Source organism: Rhizoctonia solani, chromosome 1, assembly GCF_016906535.1.
Source record: "Rhizoctonia solani chromosome 1, complete sequence".
NCBI lineage: Eukaryota > Fungi > Basidiomycota > Agaricomycetes > Cantharellales > Ceratobasidiaceae > Rhizoctonia > Rhizoctonia solani.
This window is the reverse complement of record NC_057370.1, coordinates 3,034,158-3,048,275: the sequence shown is the minus strand read 5'-3', so window position 1 is coordinate 3,048,275 and position 14,118 is coordinate 3,034,158. Positions and strand designations below refer to the sequence as shown.

The 14,118-nt window shown below is 49.8% G+C and overlaps 4 protein-coding genes across 4 annotated transcripts; 1 reads left to right on the top strand and 3 right to left on the bottom strand.

The window, feature by feature from the left end:
• Positions 1-416: 416 nt before the first annotated feature.
• On the top strand, positions 417-5,079 carry RhiXN_04532 (structural constituent of cell wall; the record flags this gene model as incomplete). The annotated part of the gene is made up of 13 exons (XM_043324349.1): positions 417-476; positions 521-1,782; positions 1,836-1,979; positions 2,034-2,338; positions 2,368-2,584; positions 2,642-2,773; positions 2,823-3,691; positions 3,762-3,872; positions 3,949-4,128; positions 4,187-4,374; positions 4,430-4,784; positions 4,863-4,961; positions 5,012-5,079. 13 exons carry the CDS (start codon positions 417-419, stop codon positions 5,077-5,079), a joined length of 3,990 nt encoding a protein of 1,329 aa, XP_043176768.1.
• Positions 5,080-5,430: 351 nt separating this feature from the next.
• RhiXN_04531 (uncharacterized protein) lies at positions 5,431-5,833 on the bottom strand (the record flags this gene model as incomplete). The annotated part of the gene is made up of 2 exons (XM_043324348.1): positions 5,431-5,624; positions 5,701-5,833. The coding sequence occupies 2 exons, from the start codon at positions 5,831-5,833 to the stop codon at positions 5,431-5,433; spliced, it is 327 nt and encodes a 108-aa protein (XP_043176767.1).
• A 657-nt stretch (positions 5,834-6,490) lies between these two features.
• On the bottom strand, positions 6,491-8,108 carry RhiXN_04530 (uncharacterized protein; the record flags this gene model as incomplete). The annotated part of the gene is made up of 7 exons (XM_043324347.1): positions 6,491-6,722; positions 6,761-7,158; positions 7,220-7,242; positions 7,290-7,591; positions 7,641-7,748; positions 7,817-8,002; positions 8,053-8,108. The coding sequence occupies 7 exons, from the start codon at positions 8,106-8,108 to the stop codon at positions 6,491-6,493; spliced, it is 1,305 nt and encodes a 434-aa protein (XP_043176766.1).
• A 5,229-nt stretch (positions 8,109-13,337) lies between these two features.
• On the bottom strand, positions 13,338-13,910 carry RhiXN_04529 (uncharacterized protein; the record flags this gene model as incomplete). The annotated part of the gene is made up of 3 exons (XM_043324346.1): positions 13,338-13,501; positions 13,561-13,795; positions 13,878-13,910. The coding sequence occupies 3 exons, from the start codon at positions 13,908-13,910 to the stop codon at positions 13,338-13,340; spliced, it is 432 nt and encodes a 143-aa protein (XP_043176765.1).
• Between the last annotated feature and the right edge of the window lie 208 nt (positions 13,911-14,118).

Sequence of the window (14,118 nt, the reverse complement as noted above, 5' to 3'; positions counted from 1 at the left end):
TTCACACACAGAGACACACAGATCTATTATACAAAGGGTTATAAAAACAGACGATTGGGCGGGATTGTCCGATCTTGGAATCCCATTCTCTTTCATCCCTTGCGATTTGCCTCGTGTTTGAGTGCTCACGTGAGCGGTCGGTGACTTTCCGTTTGCCTGTCACTTGTCAGGGTTTTTTATATTCCTGCATTCAGGGTAGAGAGTATAACTGTAGACACGAGTGGCTCGCACGCTCACCTCGAGGCCCACTTGGCTACGTCTATAATAATCTAGTGTGCTGCACGTCCCCCTCGTTTCTCCACCTTGAGGATTGACGTCGACTCTCGGGAGCCGAGCTTTCTCCTTGTCAGCCAAAAAGTCGATTTATACTTGTGTTCGACGCAAGACAGGCAGCCTATCTCTCTCTTTCACTAGCCATGTCCGACGCGGGCTCCCCTCTGCAGCTGCGGGACAGCATGCGTAAAATGCGAAAGCGCGTAGTTTCTGTTATTCGACGGGAAGTAGCTCCAAGAACGTCAAGTCCCGTACCGGCTCTGAAGAGGGCGAGAAACTCTCCAATCAGTCCCACCGCGACGAGAGCGAGCACGAGCACGAACATGACGAACACGAACAAGAGCACGAACAAGAGTTGGAACACACTCCTTCACACACCAATCCGAATTCAGCTACCAGCTCTACCCACAGCTTGAGCAGATCTGCGGGCTCTCGTCCTGCTAGTCCCTCCCCTTCCACCGACAAGGTCCAACGCAAGCGCTCGCTTGTTAATCTCTCGTTCCCGCGCAGTCCGAGGAAGAACAAGTCCAAGGGCGAATCCACACCGTCCAGCCCCCATACACGAATCCGTACATTCTCTTCACCTGACGCCCCCGACGGCACACCAGCACTTGGGTCCGAACCTGGCAAGCTTACTGTACCCATTCCGGCTCGCCCACGTACATTGTCCCATCCTTTGGCAACCAGCCCCATCATGCCTTCCAGTCCAGATAAGGATACCGATAACACTCGTCCGAAGTCCGGTCATAGTAGAGCCGCTAGTTCCCCAGGAACCGGGGCTTTTGGAGCACTCGCATCTGCGGCCTCGACCTTGGCAGCCATGGCAGCTACCCATCCGGGATCCCTCCCAACTTCCAAGTCCCCCGGCCCATCTCCCCCTCCATCCGTTGTCCTTACTCCCCCAGCAGCGGAGACATCAACTTCTCTACCAACTCAGATTGTCGAGTCGCCCATCACTCATCCAGCACCCTCGGAGCAACCTAGTTCTGCTCCTGACGTCATCAACACCCCAGATATCCCCATCGTCGATGGACCCAAAGCGGAAGAGCTTGATCAACCACGCGACAAGGCTGATCAAGATACCAGTCAACGTGAGCAGCCAACCGTGACGCCTTTGATCGAACGTGAGCAACCTCGTGAGCCATCCAGCCAAGGTCGAGAGCCATTGCCGCGTGAGCAAGGCCATGTTGGCGTCAGGCGCGCAGCAAGTGCCGTCGGATCAGAAATGGGATGGTCCGTGTTGGAGCCCCCTCAAGAAGAGGACGAGACCGAGGAGGATGTTGGAGCTGGCAAGGTGGAGCAAGAGAAGCAAGTCCAAGTCAGGGTGGAAGAGGTCGTCCCCAGTATTGCACCGAGCGCCGTAGACGTTCGAGAGCCGAGCAACGCTGAGCAAGTTGTGGAGCTTGAAGATGCCCCAGCCAAGGCTGAAGTAGCCTCTCTTGAGACTCAAGAATCGGGAGTCAAGGTCGAAAAGGATGATGTTCCCGAGGAGACGACTGCGGAACATGGGTATGTCCATTAGTCCATTGGTATACGTGTATATTCACAGCATCTTTCGGTAGTTCCCTCCTATTGAGCCCCGCTCCTCCAGCTGTCGATGAGCGCAAGCCGCTCTCTGCCACACATGATGGTCAAGAGCTTCACAATGGGACCTTTGTCATGTCGCCCGAGGGAACCGAACAAAATACACCACAGCAGCCCTCCCTGTGAGCCTTTTGCTTTCTTTCACCTTGTTGGGATACTGACTTGTAGTAACCAAGTGAACCGACCTCTGAAGGTGGCTTCGCAGGAATCTTTGTAGACACCCCGCCAAGGGAGGTTCGCCCAACATGGATCTCCTCGGTATCGACGCCCCCGCGTGCGGCTTCGCCTGAGTATCCCGAGTTCGCGGTTCCTACGACTCCTCCCGCACAGGCCGAGAGGGAGTTGTTCAATCCTGACCAGTTCTCTACTCCAGAAAACCGAAGGACCTTCAAGTCCTCCACGAGCCCTGGGTCCTCCCAGTTCTCTGATACCCCTTCGAAATTCACAGACCTTAACCTTCTCGCCATCAGGCTCTCAACGAGTCCGTTGACCTAGGACCCCTTCCTTCAGGTATCTCGACGCCTCCTCGCCCCCATGAAGAATCTTACTACCCGGGCGACGCTACTCCTCCGCCTCCCTCTATGTCTGAGTCTTTCTTCCACCCTCGCAACCTGGAAAAGTTGAGCCCAAATCGTCTTGAGCGTTCGATGAGCACGATGGGTGTATTTGGTGATGCGGACCCCGACGGCGCTAGCGTTCAGGAGAGACTCCAATTTACTAACCCTGGGTGAGCCTCCATTGATTGTTTTGAGATTTCTCATCGTATTGATAATCTTCCTTTCAGACACAAGCCCTCTCTCGACACCTCTGTCCACGAGATGATCAGTCCCAGCGTACAAGGAGAGGAGAATGAACTCAGGAAGCTCGCAGGTACGGAGCTTAAGGATTGGTACGAGAGCGAGAAGAGAACGCCCAAGTAAGTGTTGATCTTTGCGCACTCCCGAACTTGTCTAACTAGGCGGCAGGACTGTTCGCATGATGTTGCCCGAGACCGAGCGTGCCATTGCCAGCAACGGCGCAGGCCCTCGCCCTCGTCCGCGTTCGATGCTCTCTCAAGTCCAAGTGCTTGAACCGGCCGCTGAAATTCAAGAATCCGAAGCTTCCAAGACTGTCGAAACGGACGAGGCCCAACCTACTACCCGAGTCCGACATCGTGCTTCAGCATCTCAAGATCAAGTTCAACGTCAGCCTGAGCGCGAAGTCTATACTTCCGTTCTCTCGCGCCTCATGTCCCACATGGACCGCCGCTCCTCCCTCATGTCTCGCCTCGCCACACGCCTAGGCACTCTGGGTGGTGTAGGTGGCCCACTCCCCGTCGAAAAGCACCCGCGCGAATGGGTCGCTCAAACTCTCCCGAGCGGCAAGATTTACTATGCCCATCGCCTTGTGGTTGACGAAATTGACCTTGAAGATACCCCTGGGACCAAGCCTCGTGCCGTCACTCCCGCAGCAGAGGGTTCGACTACTAAAGTTTTGGTCATCCCTACCCCCTCGGCACCTCAGCCCGTCACGCTCGTCACGGATCTCGATATGTCCGACCCTGTCACTCACAGCGGGGTCAACTCGTTCGTAGATAAGAATTTGCAAGAGCGGGACATTGACTTGCCTTCTGGATGGGAGATTTGGATTCATGCCTCGGGAACGAGCGAGAGCCTGTTTGACGGTAGCAAAGCCGATCGCTGGGACGAGGTGTCCGAGGCTGGGTCCGAACCGGTCGATCTCGGATACGGAGCGCCGTGTGTGCTGGTCTGGACGTACGTATCGCACAAGAGGCGGCGTGTCGGAGCCCAAGGACCGGAGGACAAGCTTGTGACCGGAGAAGATGCCGAACATGGTAAGTTGCTCTGATATTAATTGATGTCCTTTTTTTTCGAGGGGGGTTCGGGCTGATCTTTTTGGAATAGATCTCGAAATGGAACGTCGTTATTGGGCTTACGTCGAGACCACCCGCACATGCAGACGTGAATCCTCGTGCTACGCAAGAAGCTATCGAATTGCTAACTTGGCACTATACGGTGAGTGGCAATAAGCGCGCATATACTTTAGCCCTTTACATGCGTTTTCTGACTATGAATTCTAAATTACATGTAGATCGATTCCTGGCCGAGAAAAAACGAGGCGAAAAAGAGGTAATTCATGTCGAACCTCCGTTTACGCCCGAAGAGTCGCAAGAGGTCCTCGAGTTCTTCAAGTCTGTCACGTCCGACTACTCTCATGCCAATGCTGTTTTGAAAACTCGCACCGTTGCCGTGTCCATGTCAGGACTGGTAAGTATGATCATTTGTGTCTCACAGTTTTGACATTTGTCTGATATATCTCGGGCCTTAAGCGGAATGGCGTCTGGCCAAGTTGCACGCGGTCGCCGATGCGGTAAACCTGGATGTCATGAGCCCATCGGAGCGCCTCCGCCGTCGACGAGCGGCTGCCAATCCGTTTGTGGGCGTTCCATTGCGGACACTTGCGAGCTTGCTCGGTCTCGGTATCCCCTATCTTTATGTGGAGCAACCGGATGGAAAGGTGAAGATCGCCAACGGATGATGGTGGCAGACGCTAGCACTAATTTGATGGTAAGCGTGGTTGCACGATGGCATGTGAACATGACCGGCTAATCACGGCCTTCAAGTCGGCTCTAATGCTAGGCGCCTCGGTCTCGTTCCTCGCCATCCCCGACCTTGAAGATATCGCGCGCCTAGCAGGTGTTGCAGCTGCCTGCTCGCTCGGAAGTCTAGCCGCCGGAATCGTCCGACTCCGATTACCCTCGTTCTCGAGCGGGAAGGAAGGCGGTGAGGGGACTGATGATGAGGAGCAGGAGCCACGGCCGTCTGCGCTGCGTACATTCGCGCGCTCTCTGCCGCTCGTGCTCTCTGCGTACGCAGGCTCGGCACTTGTTGCCGGGCTTGCAGCGTATTCATGGCGCGGGCAGGTGTGTACGTTAACTTTCAGCTAATAGTGCCCTGGTTTATGCTGACCATTTAATCTCTTTATGAATAACTTTTTGTCTATAGCCACGGTGGACGATCCTTTTACCGGGCTATACCCTTACGATTCGCGGAGCCAAGACTCGCTTGGGGGTCGCTGGCTTAGGAGCTTCGTGCGCGGCGACAGTGGGTCTGGGAATGGCTTTGGCGGAGTCCGGCTTGAATCGGATCGACAGGGGTGGTCGGAGACAAGCTCACCGGGTCTAGTTCGACTCTGGGGCACCTGGTAAACCAAAATACTTGAAACTTGAATGCGCCAATCAATGCCTTTCTCTTTTTTTTTTCAATCGTCGTTTCGTATTTATCATGTCTTGGAATGCTTTATCGGGTTTGATCTATGCTATCTGAGAAAACCGTTTAAATGTACATCATAGTCCGTTGTAGATATGCTTTCGTTGCTTTGTATATCGGTCTTTCCCTTTTTCCGATCTCTTTGAATACATCTTCCTACCGGCAGTCGAAATAGATCACTATATTTACTGAATAATGGGTGGCTCTAGCGCCAACTGAATACAAGTGTCGCCATTGATTATGACCATGTATTTTTTGAATAATCATATCAGCGATGGGCGCAAAAAAAACAAACCAATCGGAGCTACAATCCCCGTTGAGAATAAGGCGACGGCTTGTATGTCACAGCTTCGACAGGATCGTTCCTATTGAGATAAAAATATTCGGTTCCATAGAGTCCCAGCGTGGCTGTTGCTGCTGCGGTCAACGCTAATGCAGACGGCGTCCTAGCCCGCAACGCATTCCGACCATTTAAAAACAAGTAAGTTGCCGACCATGCTATTATATCACCATACCCGTCACAGAAGAGATTAGGAGCCCGAAATGCATGGTCATGGGTTTGATCACTACACACCTGTCGAAATACCACTGCCGTTGCGCTTATCTCCTGTGCTCAAGACGTATCCGGCGCCCAAGAAAATGAACGGGAACCCTATTCGCTGGTACAAAGGTGGTAGACCGGCCGACTTGAGGCCGGCTGTAGACATGACTGTGTTTTCACACAAATATATCAGTTGTTGGTTGGTTCCAAGGGCGGACAAAGATACTTACACAGGACGCCTGACATCCAAATCGGCCATCTGGGAGACGACCGTCATTTACCAATGAGCGGACATTCAACGCTCTATTAACTTACGGTGAATGCGCAATAGGCCGTAGTTTTGACTGTAAAACGTCTTCGATGCTGGTGGTCATGAGTCAATATGGATCGATTGTATCACACGATGATGTCAAATTGAAGGGTACGATATGCATGTACATAAAATGCGACAGAAAACTAACCATATGCACGGCGCTTGATCACATGCATGCCACCAAATTGAGAGCAAGAATTATATACCAGGTACAGTGTTTAATTACGACAGGCACAATAAAATTTAGCTGGGCATATCAGTCGAAAGCACATTTTTCATGTACAAATAGCATCAAGCTGACCCACTGTCTGGCTACGCTACTTCCGAGACCTGTTATCCAGGTTAAGGTCACCAGGTCTCGGATAATCAAGCCAATGGACCGAGTGGGTGATCGAAGTGAGTTAATGTTGCGTTATAGGGGGCCTATCCCACACATGGTGCGAACTCCTTGATTCTTGGAGATCATGTCAAAATATCTAAAAAGTGAATGGTAAGTAATCGCTATCACCCTCAGCCCATCGCAAAACTGACTGTTGGCATATTGGGTTCGTTTATAGGCGGTGATATAACAATCGAGTTCCCAATACTCGAGATTTCAAACGTAAGACTCTTTCGCTTGAAAAAGTCACCTCCTTGAATTCGTCCCGCGTCGACCTTGATCTGCCGGATTGGCGGATTCTCCTGTCCAAGTTGGGGGAGCATCTCACTGGCATCTTCCTCGTCAAGAAGTTTCCCATCGGCGCTATGCCTCGGCCTAACCTCCCAGGCGCTCGTGCCCACTCGCCCAGGAGACGTGAAGGACGCAAATGAGACGGTTCGCAGTGACCAGACCCTGGCAGATAAACACAAGCGGTGCGCATCTCGGCGTTTTCAGCCGGTACCTTGAAGTATTTATCACATTCGGAGCAAGGCGCATCCCAGATTTCTTGTTTCGCAAGAGGGGGGTAGTGATAGTTGACAGGTGGCTCAGGATCTTCACCATTAGCAGCGGCAAGAGCAACCTGATGAAGGTGATTGTGAATGCCCTCTGGATTCTCGTGGCGCATGACATCTGTTATAGGGTGCAAACTGCGATGGTCAACACGATGGGCCCAGACGGCTTCGATAGGAGTTAGATAGACGCCGATATGCAACACTCGCAACTTGGGCATGTTTTCAATGAGGTTTCCGACAGCGGCCTAGGGCGTTGGATAGGTAAGTGGGCTTTGCAACACATCCGGAAAAAAAAGTGCAACTCACAGCGTACGCTTCGACCCCTCTATCTGCCATGTATGCGTCGTGATCAGCGGATGCGCTTTCCACCAGACACAGTTTTGGTTGTTGAACATCGTGCATCGTCCGAGCCGAAGTTCCGTCAAGTCCGGACAACAGCGAGATGCGAGTTTTATTATGTGCTCGTCAGGTCCATGAGCATTGAGTATTTCGAGAACTTTCAAAGATCTAGGTAGTTCTGTTATGAGCTGGTAATATGGGTAATTGGACCCAGATCTGAGAAAGTCATTGTGATAGTCCAGGGATACTCGGCTGAGACCATTGAAATTCATAAGCACCTCGGTGTTTGTGCGGTTCCGTAGGGACGACGTCAGTGCACCCTTGGCAGCTAAAACAACGCTAGAATCAACGTAAGCTAATTGTAACAATGACCAACAACGACACATACCGAACTACAGGCCCTAAGCCGCCCATCCAATCCGGGCTCATCACTCGGTCCCAGTCCGAGGGCTCGTGGAGGACAACAACGGAAAACCACATTTTGATCAACAATTGTCTGTAGTATTTTGTTGAGCTGACTACTCCGTTTAGGCGTCTCCACTGCTTTCTCCTGTTTTCAGGTACTCCTTATAAGACGCGTGGCTGGGAGGCTGGAGCGGCTGGGCTGCATGGCGAACAATCAACTCCACTATCTCAGGGGGGAGGATCGGTAGTGTGAGGTTGGTGTTGAGAGGTGGGGGGTCGAATGACTCCAGGCTACATCTGGCAACGCCTTTGGGTTCGGCATAAGGACTTGGGGAAGCGATCGAGCTATAAGAAAGGGTAGCACAACTAACAACAACATCAGCTAATACTCGTACCTTGATTCCCAGCCAATAAAGTGCTTTAGATGTTGCAGAAGATAGAAAACGGACATGAGGTTGGATGTGGGAATAATCACGGGTTACCGTCAGTGGCTGGCAATTATCCGGTGTCCAATCACGCTCAGTAAGCAGCCTCAGCCTGTGGCGGGGGAAAGGAAAAGATTTCAAGGCTGAAATGTAGGGGGGTTTTATGCAGTCCAGTGTCGGGCCATCAGCGTACTGTATATACTCGTACCCGCAGAAAAGCACCACCGAGAGGGTTTATCAAACGTCTTTCCAAAAAAGGAGAAGTGAGTGGCCATCAGAATTCTAGAACAGCGTGTAATTCACAATTGAAAGTGCACAGCCTGGTATGTCTAGGGGTAATGATTCCCTTTAACCAGTTCGAGACCGGATGGGCGGTGGCCATTTATCCTATCAATGTAGATTGATGGATGTTCTACACGAGGTCCCACCTGCGACAAGAGGTAAGTTTCATTAGCTCCTACACGGAGGACCAACTACTTTGTCTATTCCCCGCTAACATCAAAACACATATCGATGCCATACATCAAACAAGGTCCTGAGCTTGATTGGATTTGTTGTTACGAACAGCCCTCTTTGAGACCATTGTAGCTGGTGGCATATCTACACACAGCTTTGTCTCTTCATTAAATGCATGCATCGACAAAATCATCCGGTTGCACATTATGCTGTTCATAGCAACAATAAATCTGATGGGTTGTTTGGCTCGTCACTATGTGAATAACAGTGGTGCTCGTGAAAAACACACCCAGATGCAAGTGCGGCAGCTTTGAATTCTTCGATCTGCGTCCCAAGGGAACAGAGCGTCAAAACTACGAGAACCACGATATAATACAACGAGCCGCTGGGGTAGCTTTTAGTATTGTATTGCACCGATATGGGGAGGTTTTCCCTGGAACTTACTCTCTAAGCAATTGAGATGTAAGTGTCCTCGATCCGAATCGAGCCTTGAGCGCCCAAGTCTTCCATAGCGTCATACCGAATATTATAGACTCGTAGAGAAGAGCTAGTACATACGGAACCCACGCGGTCGAACTGAATCGTACCAGGCAGCCAGAAATCAATTCGGGTGCTGAAATTTATGAATGTCATATTTTGAACACTATTGGCTTACTGGACCGACCTGGATTTTTTATATAGATATGCCTCTGAAGGCAATACATCAAGTTTAGGTATAACATCGCTTCTTTTGAGATAGCTCACCTCTGCTTGAATATTGAGTGTAACTCCAACAGAGACCGCGACCACAGCGAGCCCGAAAAGCAGCCACCTATTAAAGGTAAATGGATTCCTTATTGTCGTATTATATACTCGTGCTGATACCTACCCAAGAATGGCTCTCCTGTGGTAATGAGTCGGTATAGCCCTGAAGGAAGAGCAATATATGCATACATACCTACGCCCATACAATGCCCACACCCGAGCAATGACGACAGCTTGGGGTACATCAGTATAAAATGCTGAACGATAGCTAGGATGATATCATACGGGTGAGAAATAACAGAGCTAATGTTGTCCCATATGAACTTGCGACAATAATGGTTTTGCAGCTTGGAGAGGGCATTTTACGGCTCCTGTTATCTGGCGTGTACTATAGGAAAGCGGGCTTACGTCTTCCCAAATCGGAAGTCAGTGTAGCGCAGATTAACTCAAAAACTCCTCTGACTCACTTGCGGTTGCGGAGAATGGACAAAAAACGCTACCCCAGAAAATTCAAATCACATCAGTTCACTCAACCTTTATCCCAAGGTCTATCTTTACGCACTAGCCGTAGTCGCGCTACGGTCCTGTCGTTCGGGTTTCAATAGATGGGAACGAACAATGGATCAACTAACCCCAACAAAAGGAGAGGCCATATCCGATTCAGATGGTATATTCCCCGCATAAACGACCAAGGTTTACTCCAGATGTAAGCTATCTCTTGTTCAAGACTCGTGATCATGTCATACAATAACAGTGTTCGAGAAGCGACTGCTCAAAACATTTTGAGAAAGAGTTGGGATTGTAAAGTTTTGGCGCTTACTCGCAAAATACCTGGCAATTAAAAGCCTCTTGTGCCCTGCAACAATGAGCTTAACCAGCAGCTCGGCCTCAATATTCGTACGGCCTGCCATACGCTAGCGGGTACCAGGAAAAGGATAACGAGGGTAGATTCTGGAGGAGGCACTTGCGCCCGTTATGGTGCTCAGTTTAATATAAATCAAACCGTTAGGTAGTATGTAGTACACATATTCGTGGGATCAACGGCGGGACGAACGGTTTAACGAAATTAGTACATGACCACCACCAACCAAACCCATGGGTATCTCCATCATGATTTTCAGGGGATTTATCGGAGCGCATATACCCACTTACGCCCTCGGTATCCAATACAGATTTGGTGGCTATCCGTACGGACCACTATGTCGCCTAGGACCATTTGATTTCCGTTTGAACCTACGATCCCGAGGGCGCCGGTGATATTAACTTGCCCGGTACAAAATATATTTCGACATTCTATTTATTTATTTTGTATGCCACTAGATTCCGCATACAATGTGGTCGTAAATGTCCCTCCAAATGAAAACATGCATAAAAGGTGGCTGCAGGACTAGCCTTGACCAGAGCACTAAAACATGTTGAAATTTATACAAAATACCTGGGGAAAAGTGTCAAAGATCATCTACTATTTGCTGTCGGCTCTCGGTTTCTTGAGCTATTCGTCATAGTTGTCAAGGTGAGGGAGCGCCCGCAGCCTATTATGGATTGATGCATTGGCTCAAATCAACACGTTAAACTCAAATGGAGTGCCACTATAAAATGTTCCTTAATGCCCCAGGAGACATAAGTGTAGTGAATTCAGATGGCGTTTAATTTGTTGTAACATGCATCTAGACACAATCTATTCTATTGAAATCTCTACAACCACTGCTCCGCAACTAGTACAAACACTTTAGTACTATCAGGGCAGAACATGGGGGGAATTCGCTCGAGAGCTCACAGATCTAAATGATCGATGTTTTGATTTTTCATAGGCCCACCGATAGTAAGACTAAAGTGGGCGGATCATAATTATGGAGTGCTATTCAAACACCTTTTTCTTAAGTAGAGGCTTGGCTCGGCACATCTGGGCAATCATCACCACGAGAAGTAAAATAGTGACCACAAAAGAAAGATTTGGTGGGTGCGCTCTGAGAAGTTTGGTGTGTTTATGAAGCTTCAGGCCGCTTCGTGTACGACTCAAAATTATGATGTAGTGATTACAGACCAATATCATAAAATCGTATTATGGTGTAGTATATTTTCTTTTTGGTATTTTAACCTCGGAAACTCGTCGGAATTTGCTCAGTGGCAAACCCAGTGTCGTCTAGGTGTTCGAAGTACTTACTACCCCATAAGGACATGATATTTTATGATAGCAGCTCTGAATCTCTTAGGGTGCTTCACATATTATCCCTGTACCCCATCTATAAGACTACAGCAACATCGGCCCGGAAGTATTGCACTATCCAGTTACAACGTGACAAGATCAGATTTGAGGCCATTCCTGGAAATATATCGTCCCCTGATTCCTATGATTCTATGCGGGGGATGAGCATGGTGGGCTCGACATGGGCAGAAGCTCAAAGCCTTGTGGTGTATTACCCAAAGTTCTCAACATGACTAATATAGTATGTGTTCAATACCAGATCAATCCCCGAAGAGTTTATAGTTAGCGCCGAGGCATCGTGGGATTGGCAAGGACCAAGAAGCGCCCACCAGCTTGGCGCTTAAAGTCACATAGATCGTTGTCAACTGCTGTTCAATAGTATGCGATTAAGGGGCCCCAGAGTTGTTGAAAAGAAATGACGACTGAAAAAATGTACCACCCCAAGGAAGATAAGCTCCGATAATTTCTCGGCACCAATTGTATGAGCTGTTGTTCTCAGGAGTAACCTTCACAAAAGCTCTACGCCATACTTGGCGGCGAACTATCCGATAATAGGAGATATGTTGATATGCACAACTTTCTCTTCGTATTGTTCGCCACAAGTAGAAAATGGTAGCAAGTTTTCTGCCCTGTGGCTCAATGCGGGCGGCCCAAAACCGAGTCATAAAATCCGGTAGCATATCACACACGCCCTTGTAAATTCTTGGCTCATCGGTGGCCTCGTTTCAAGACGTATGGCAAATTCAATTAGCACAGAGAGGGCCTGACACCTGCTGACACTAATATATAATGTAAGCATTCTTGCTGGTTGTGTCATCTCGATGTCTGGACATCGGGATCGAACGGTCCAGCTTGATCATACAGTAAGTGGGAAACCACTCCACCCTTGCAAATCCTAGTCGAGACTCCTGGAATTGAGCTTAAGGACTACCACCGCAGTAATTTAATCTAGACGACCTTGTGATTCTTGAAAACTTGATCAAATGTGGAGCTGGTCTGGCTCCGTCAATGCGACGTTCTAGGCGAGGCGGTGGGGGAGCTTTGCGAAGTAATTGGAAAATAGCTAACCAATTAGCTATATTTGAATCTACTAGAACCGTGGCTGATTCTATTGAACTTTTGAAGTCGATGTTGTGGCGGCTCGGCACCGTTAAATATGTGACGCGGTTAAGTCGAAAATAAAGGTTCCTGAGCCAAGTCATTACGACCTGATCCTGGTAGACATTGGATTCAGGACTGGCTGGTTTGTACTAACATTTGAGGCCTAGCTTGGACTGTGGTATGTCGGTATATGAACTAGCACAATCTCGCAAGTCAATCACAAGTTGGATATAACAAAACACGGGGTAAAAAGAATTCCTAATAGAACTCGACTTGATGTACGCAGCCCTATCTATTTTTCTCGTCTGCGAGTGCGAATGAGCCACGTCGCTCTCTTGAACCGTGTTGGAGCTACCCTCAAACGTGTTCTTGAGTCACCGGAGTTCGACGCTCGATGGAGGCAGGCACCATTCTGAATTTTAGTCATAAGTCATCGACCTAAGATATTTGCGGCTGAGCCAGGGTCGGTTCCCGTGTGAGAAGTTGAAAGCTGAGTCTGAAAACAGGTTATTAGTGTGGGATATTGGATAAATTTGGATGTAGTGCTGCGGGGCGGGGGGAGGGGTCCCAAGCGGGTTGGTTATGATACCCTGTTGTGAGGTACTGGGTTCAACATGGAGACAAGACAACTACAGGCACATAACCGGCCCATAGCCGATTGTGTCGCAGAATACCTCCGTCAGTGACAACAAGAATGAGGCCTCGTCATATGTATGTGTCGTGGTTGAAGAGGCTAAATGGAAACGACTCATTCGATCGACAAGCAAGCGTTGTAGGGTAAAGGGGGATGTTTCGCCGAAGAGAAGCCGCCACCACATTCAGGAAGGTCGCGGGTTGTGGGTATATGCGGTGGGTCGAGAGCACGCACAGCAACAGGTGAGTGGCGGAGATTGCGGTTCGGACACCCGCACCCTACCCCAGGAATCATGTGCGTCGGCATCAGTTGCAATACATATGGTCCAAATACAAACCGAGGCCGCCGAGGCACAGCCGATGGTCGATGGCGGGAGCAGGCTTGGCGATTGGGCCATAGTCTTTGAGGCCGCGGTGCCGCGCAGAGTGCGTGGGGCCCTGGGAAGTGGATAAATATTTGTGCACCAATTTACCAGTTTTATGAGGAGAATTTGTTTGGTCATGTGTGGCGATGGGTGCCGATATGAGGAAGAGATGCTTGTTCCTCGCACGTGCAGCATCGGTGATCCTTGCCTATGTATGGGAAGAATGTGCCGGCACAAAGGATCAATACGTCGAGTAGGGGAAACGGGCAGTAGTAACGATTGTCGCGCACGTCGACCCCGGCCCAGGAGACGGTCAGGTCCATCGTCTGCTTACGTGATCCGGGGGTGTGAGCCGGGCGGAGTGTGAACCGGGACTGGCGGGCGTCGGTGGGTGTTATTGGAGAAAAGAAATGGGGAAGAAAATTGAGTTGAGATGATGAAAATTGTTTATCGCGCGATCAGCTTCCGCAGGCCGATTGACCAAGCTCTGAGATGGTCTATTACGTCTCGGCTCTTGCACTGTACGACCAC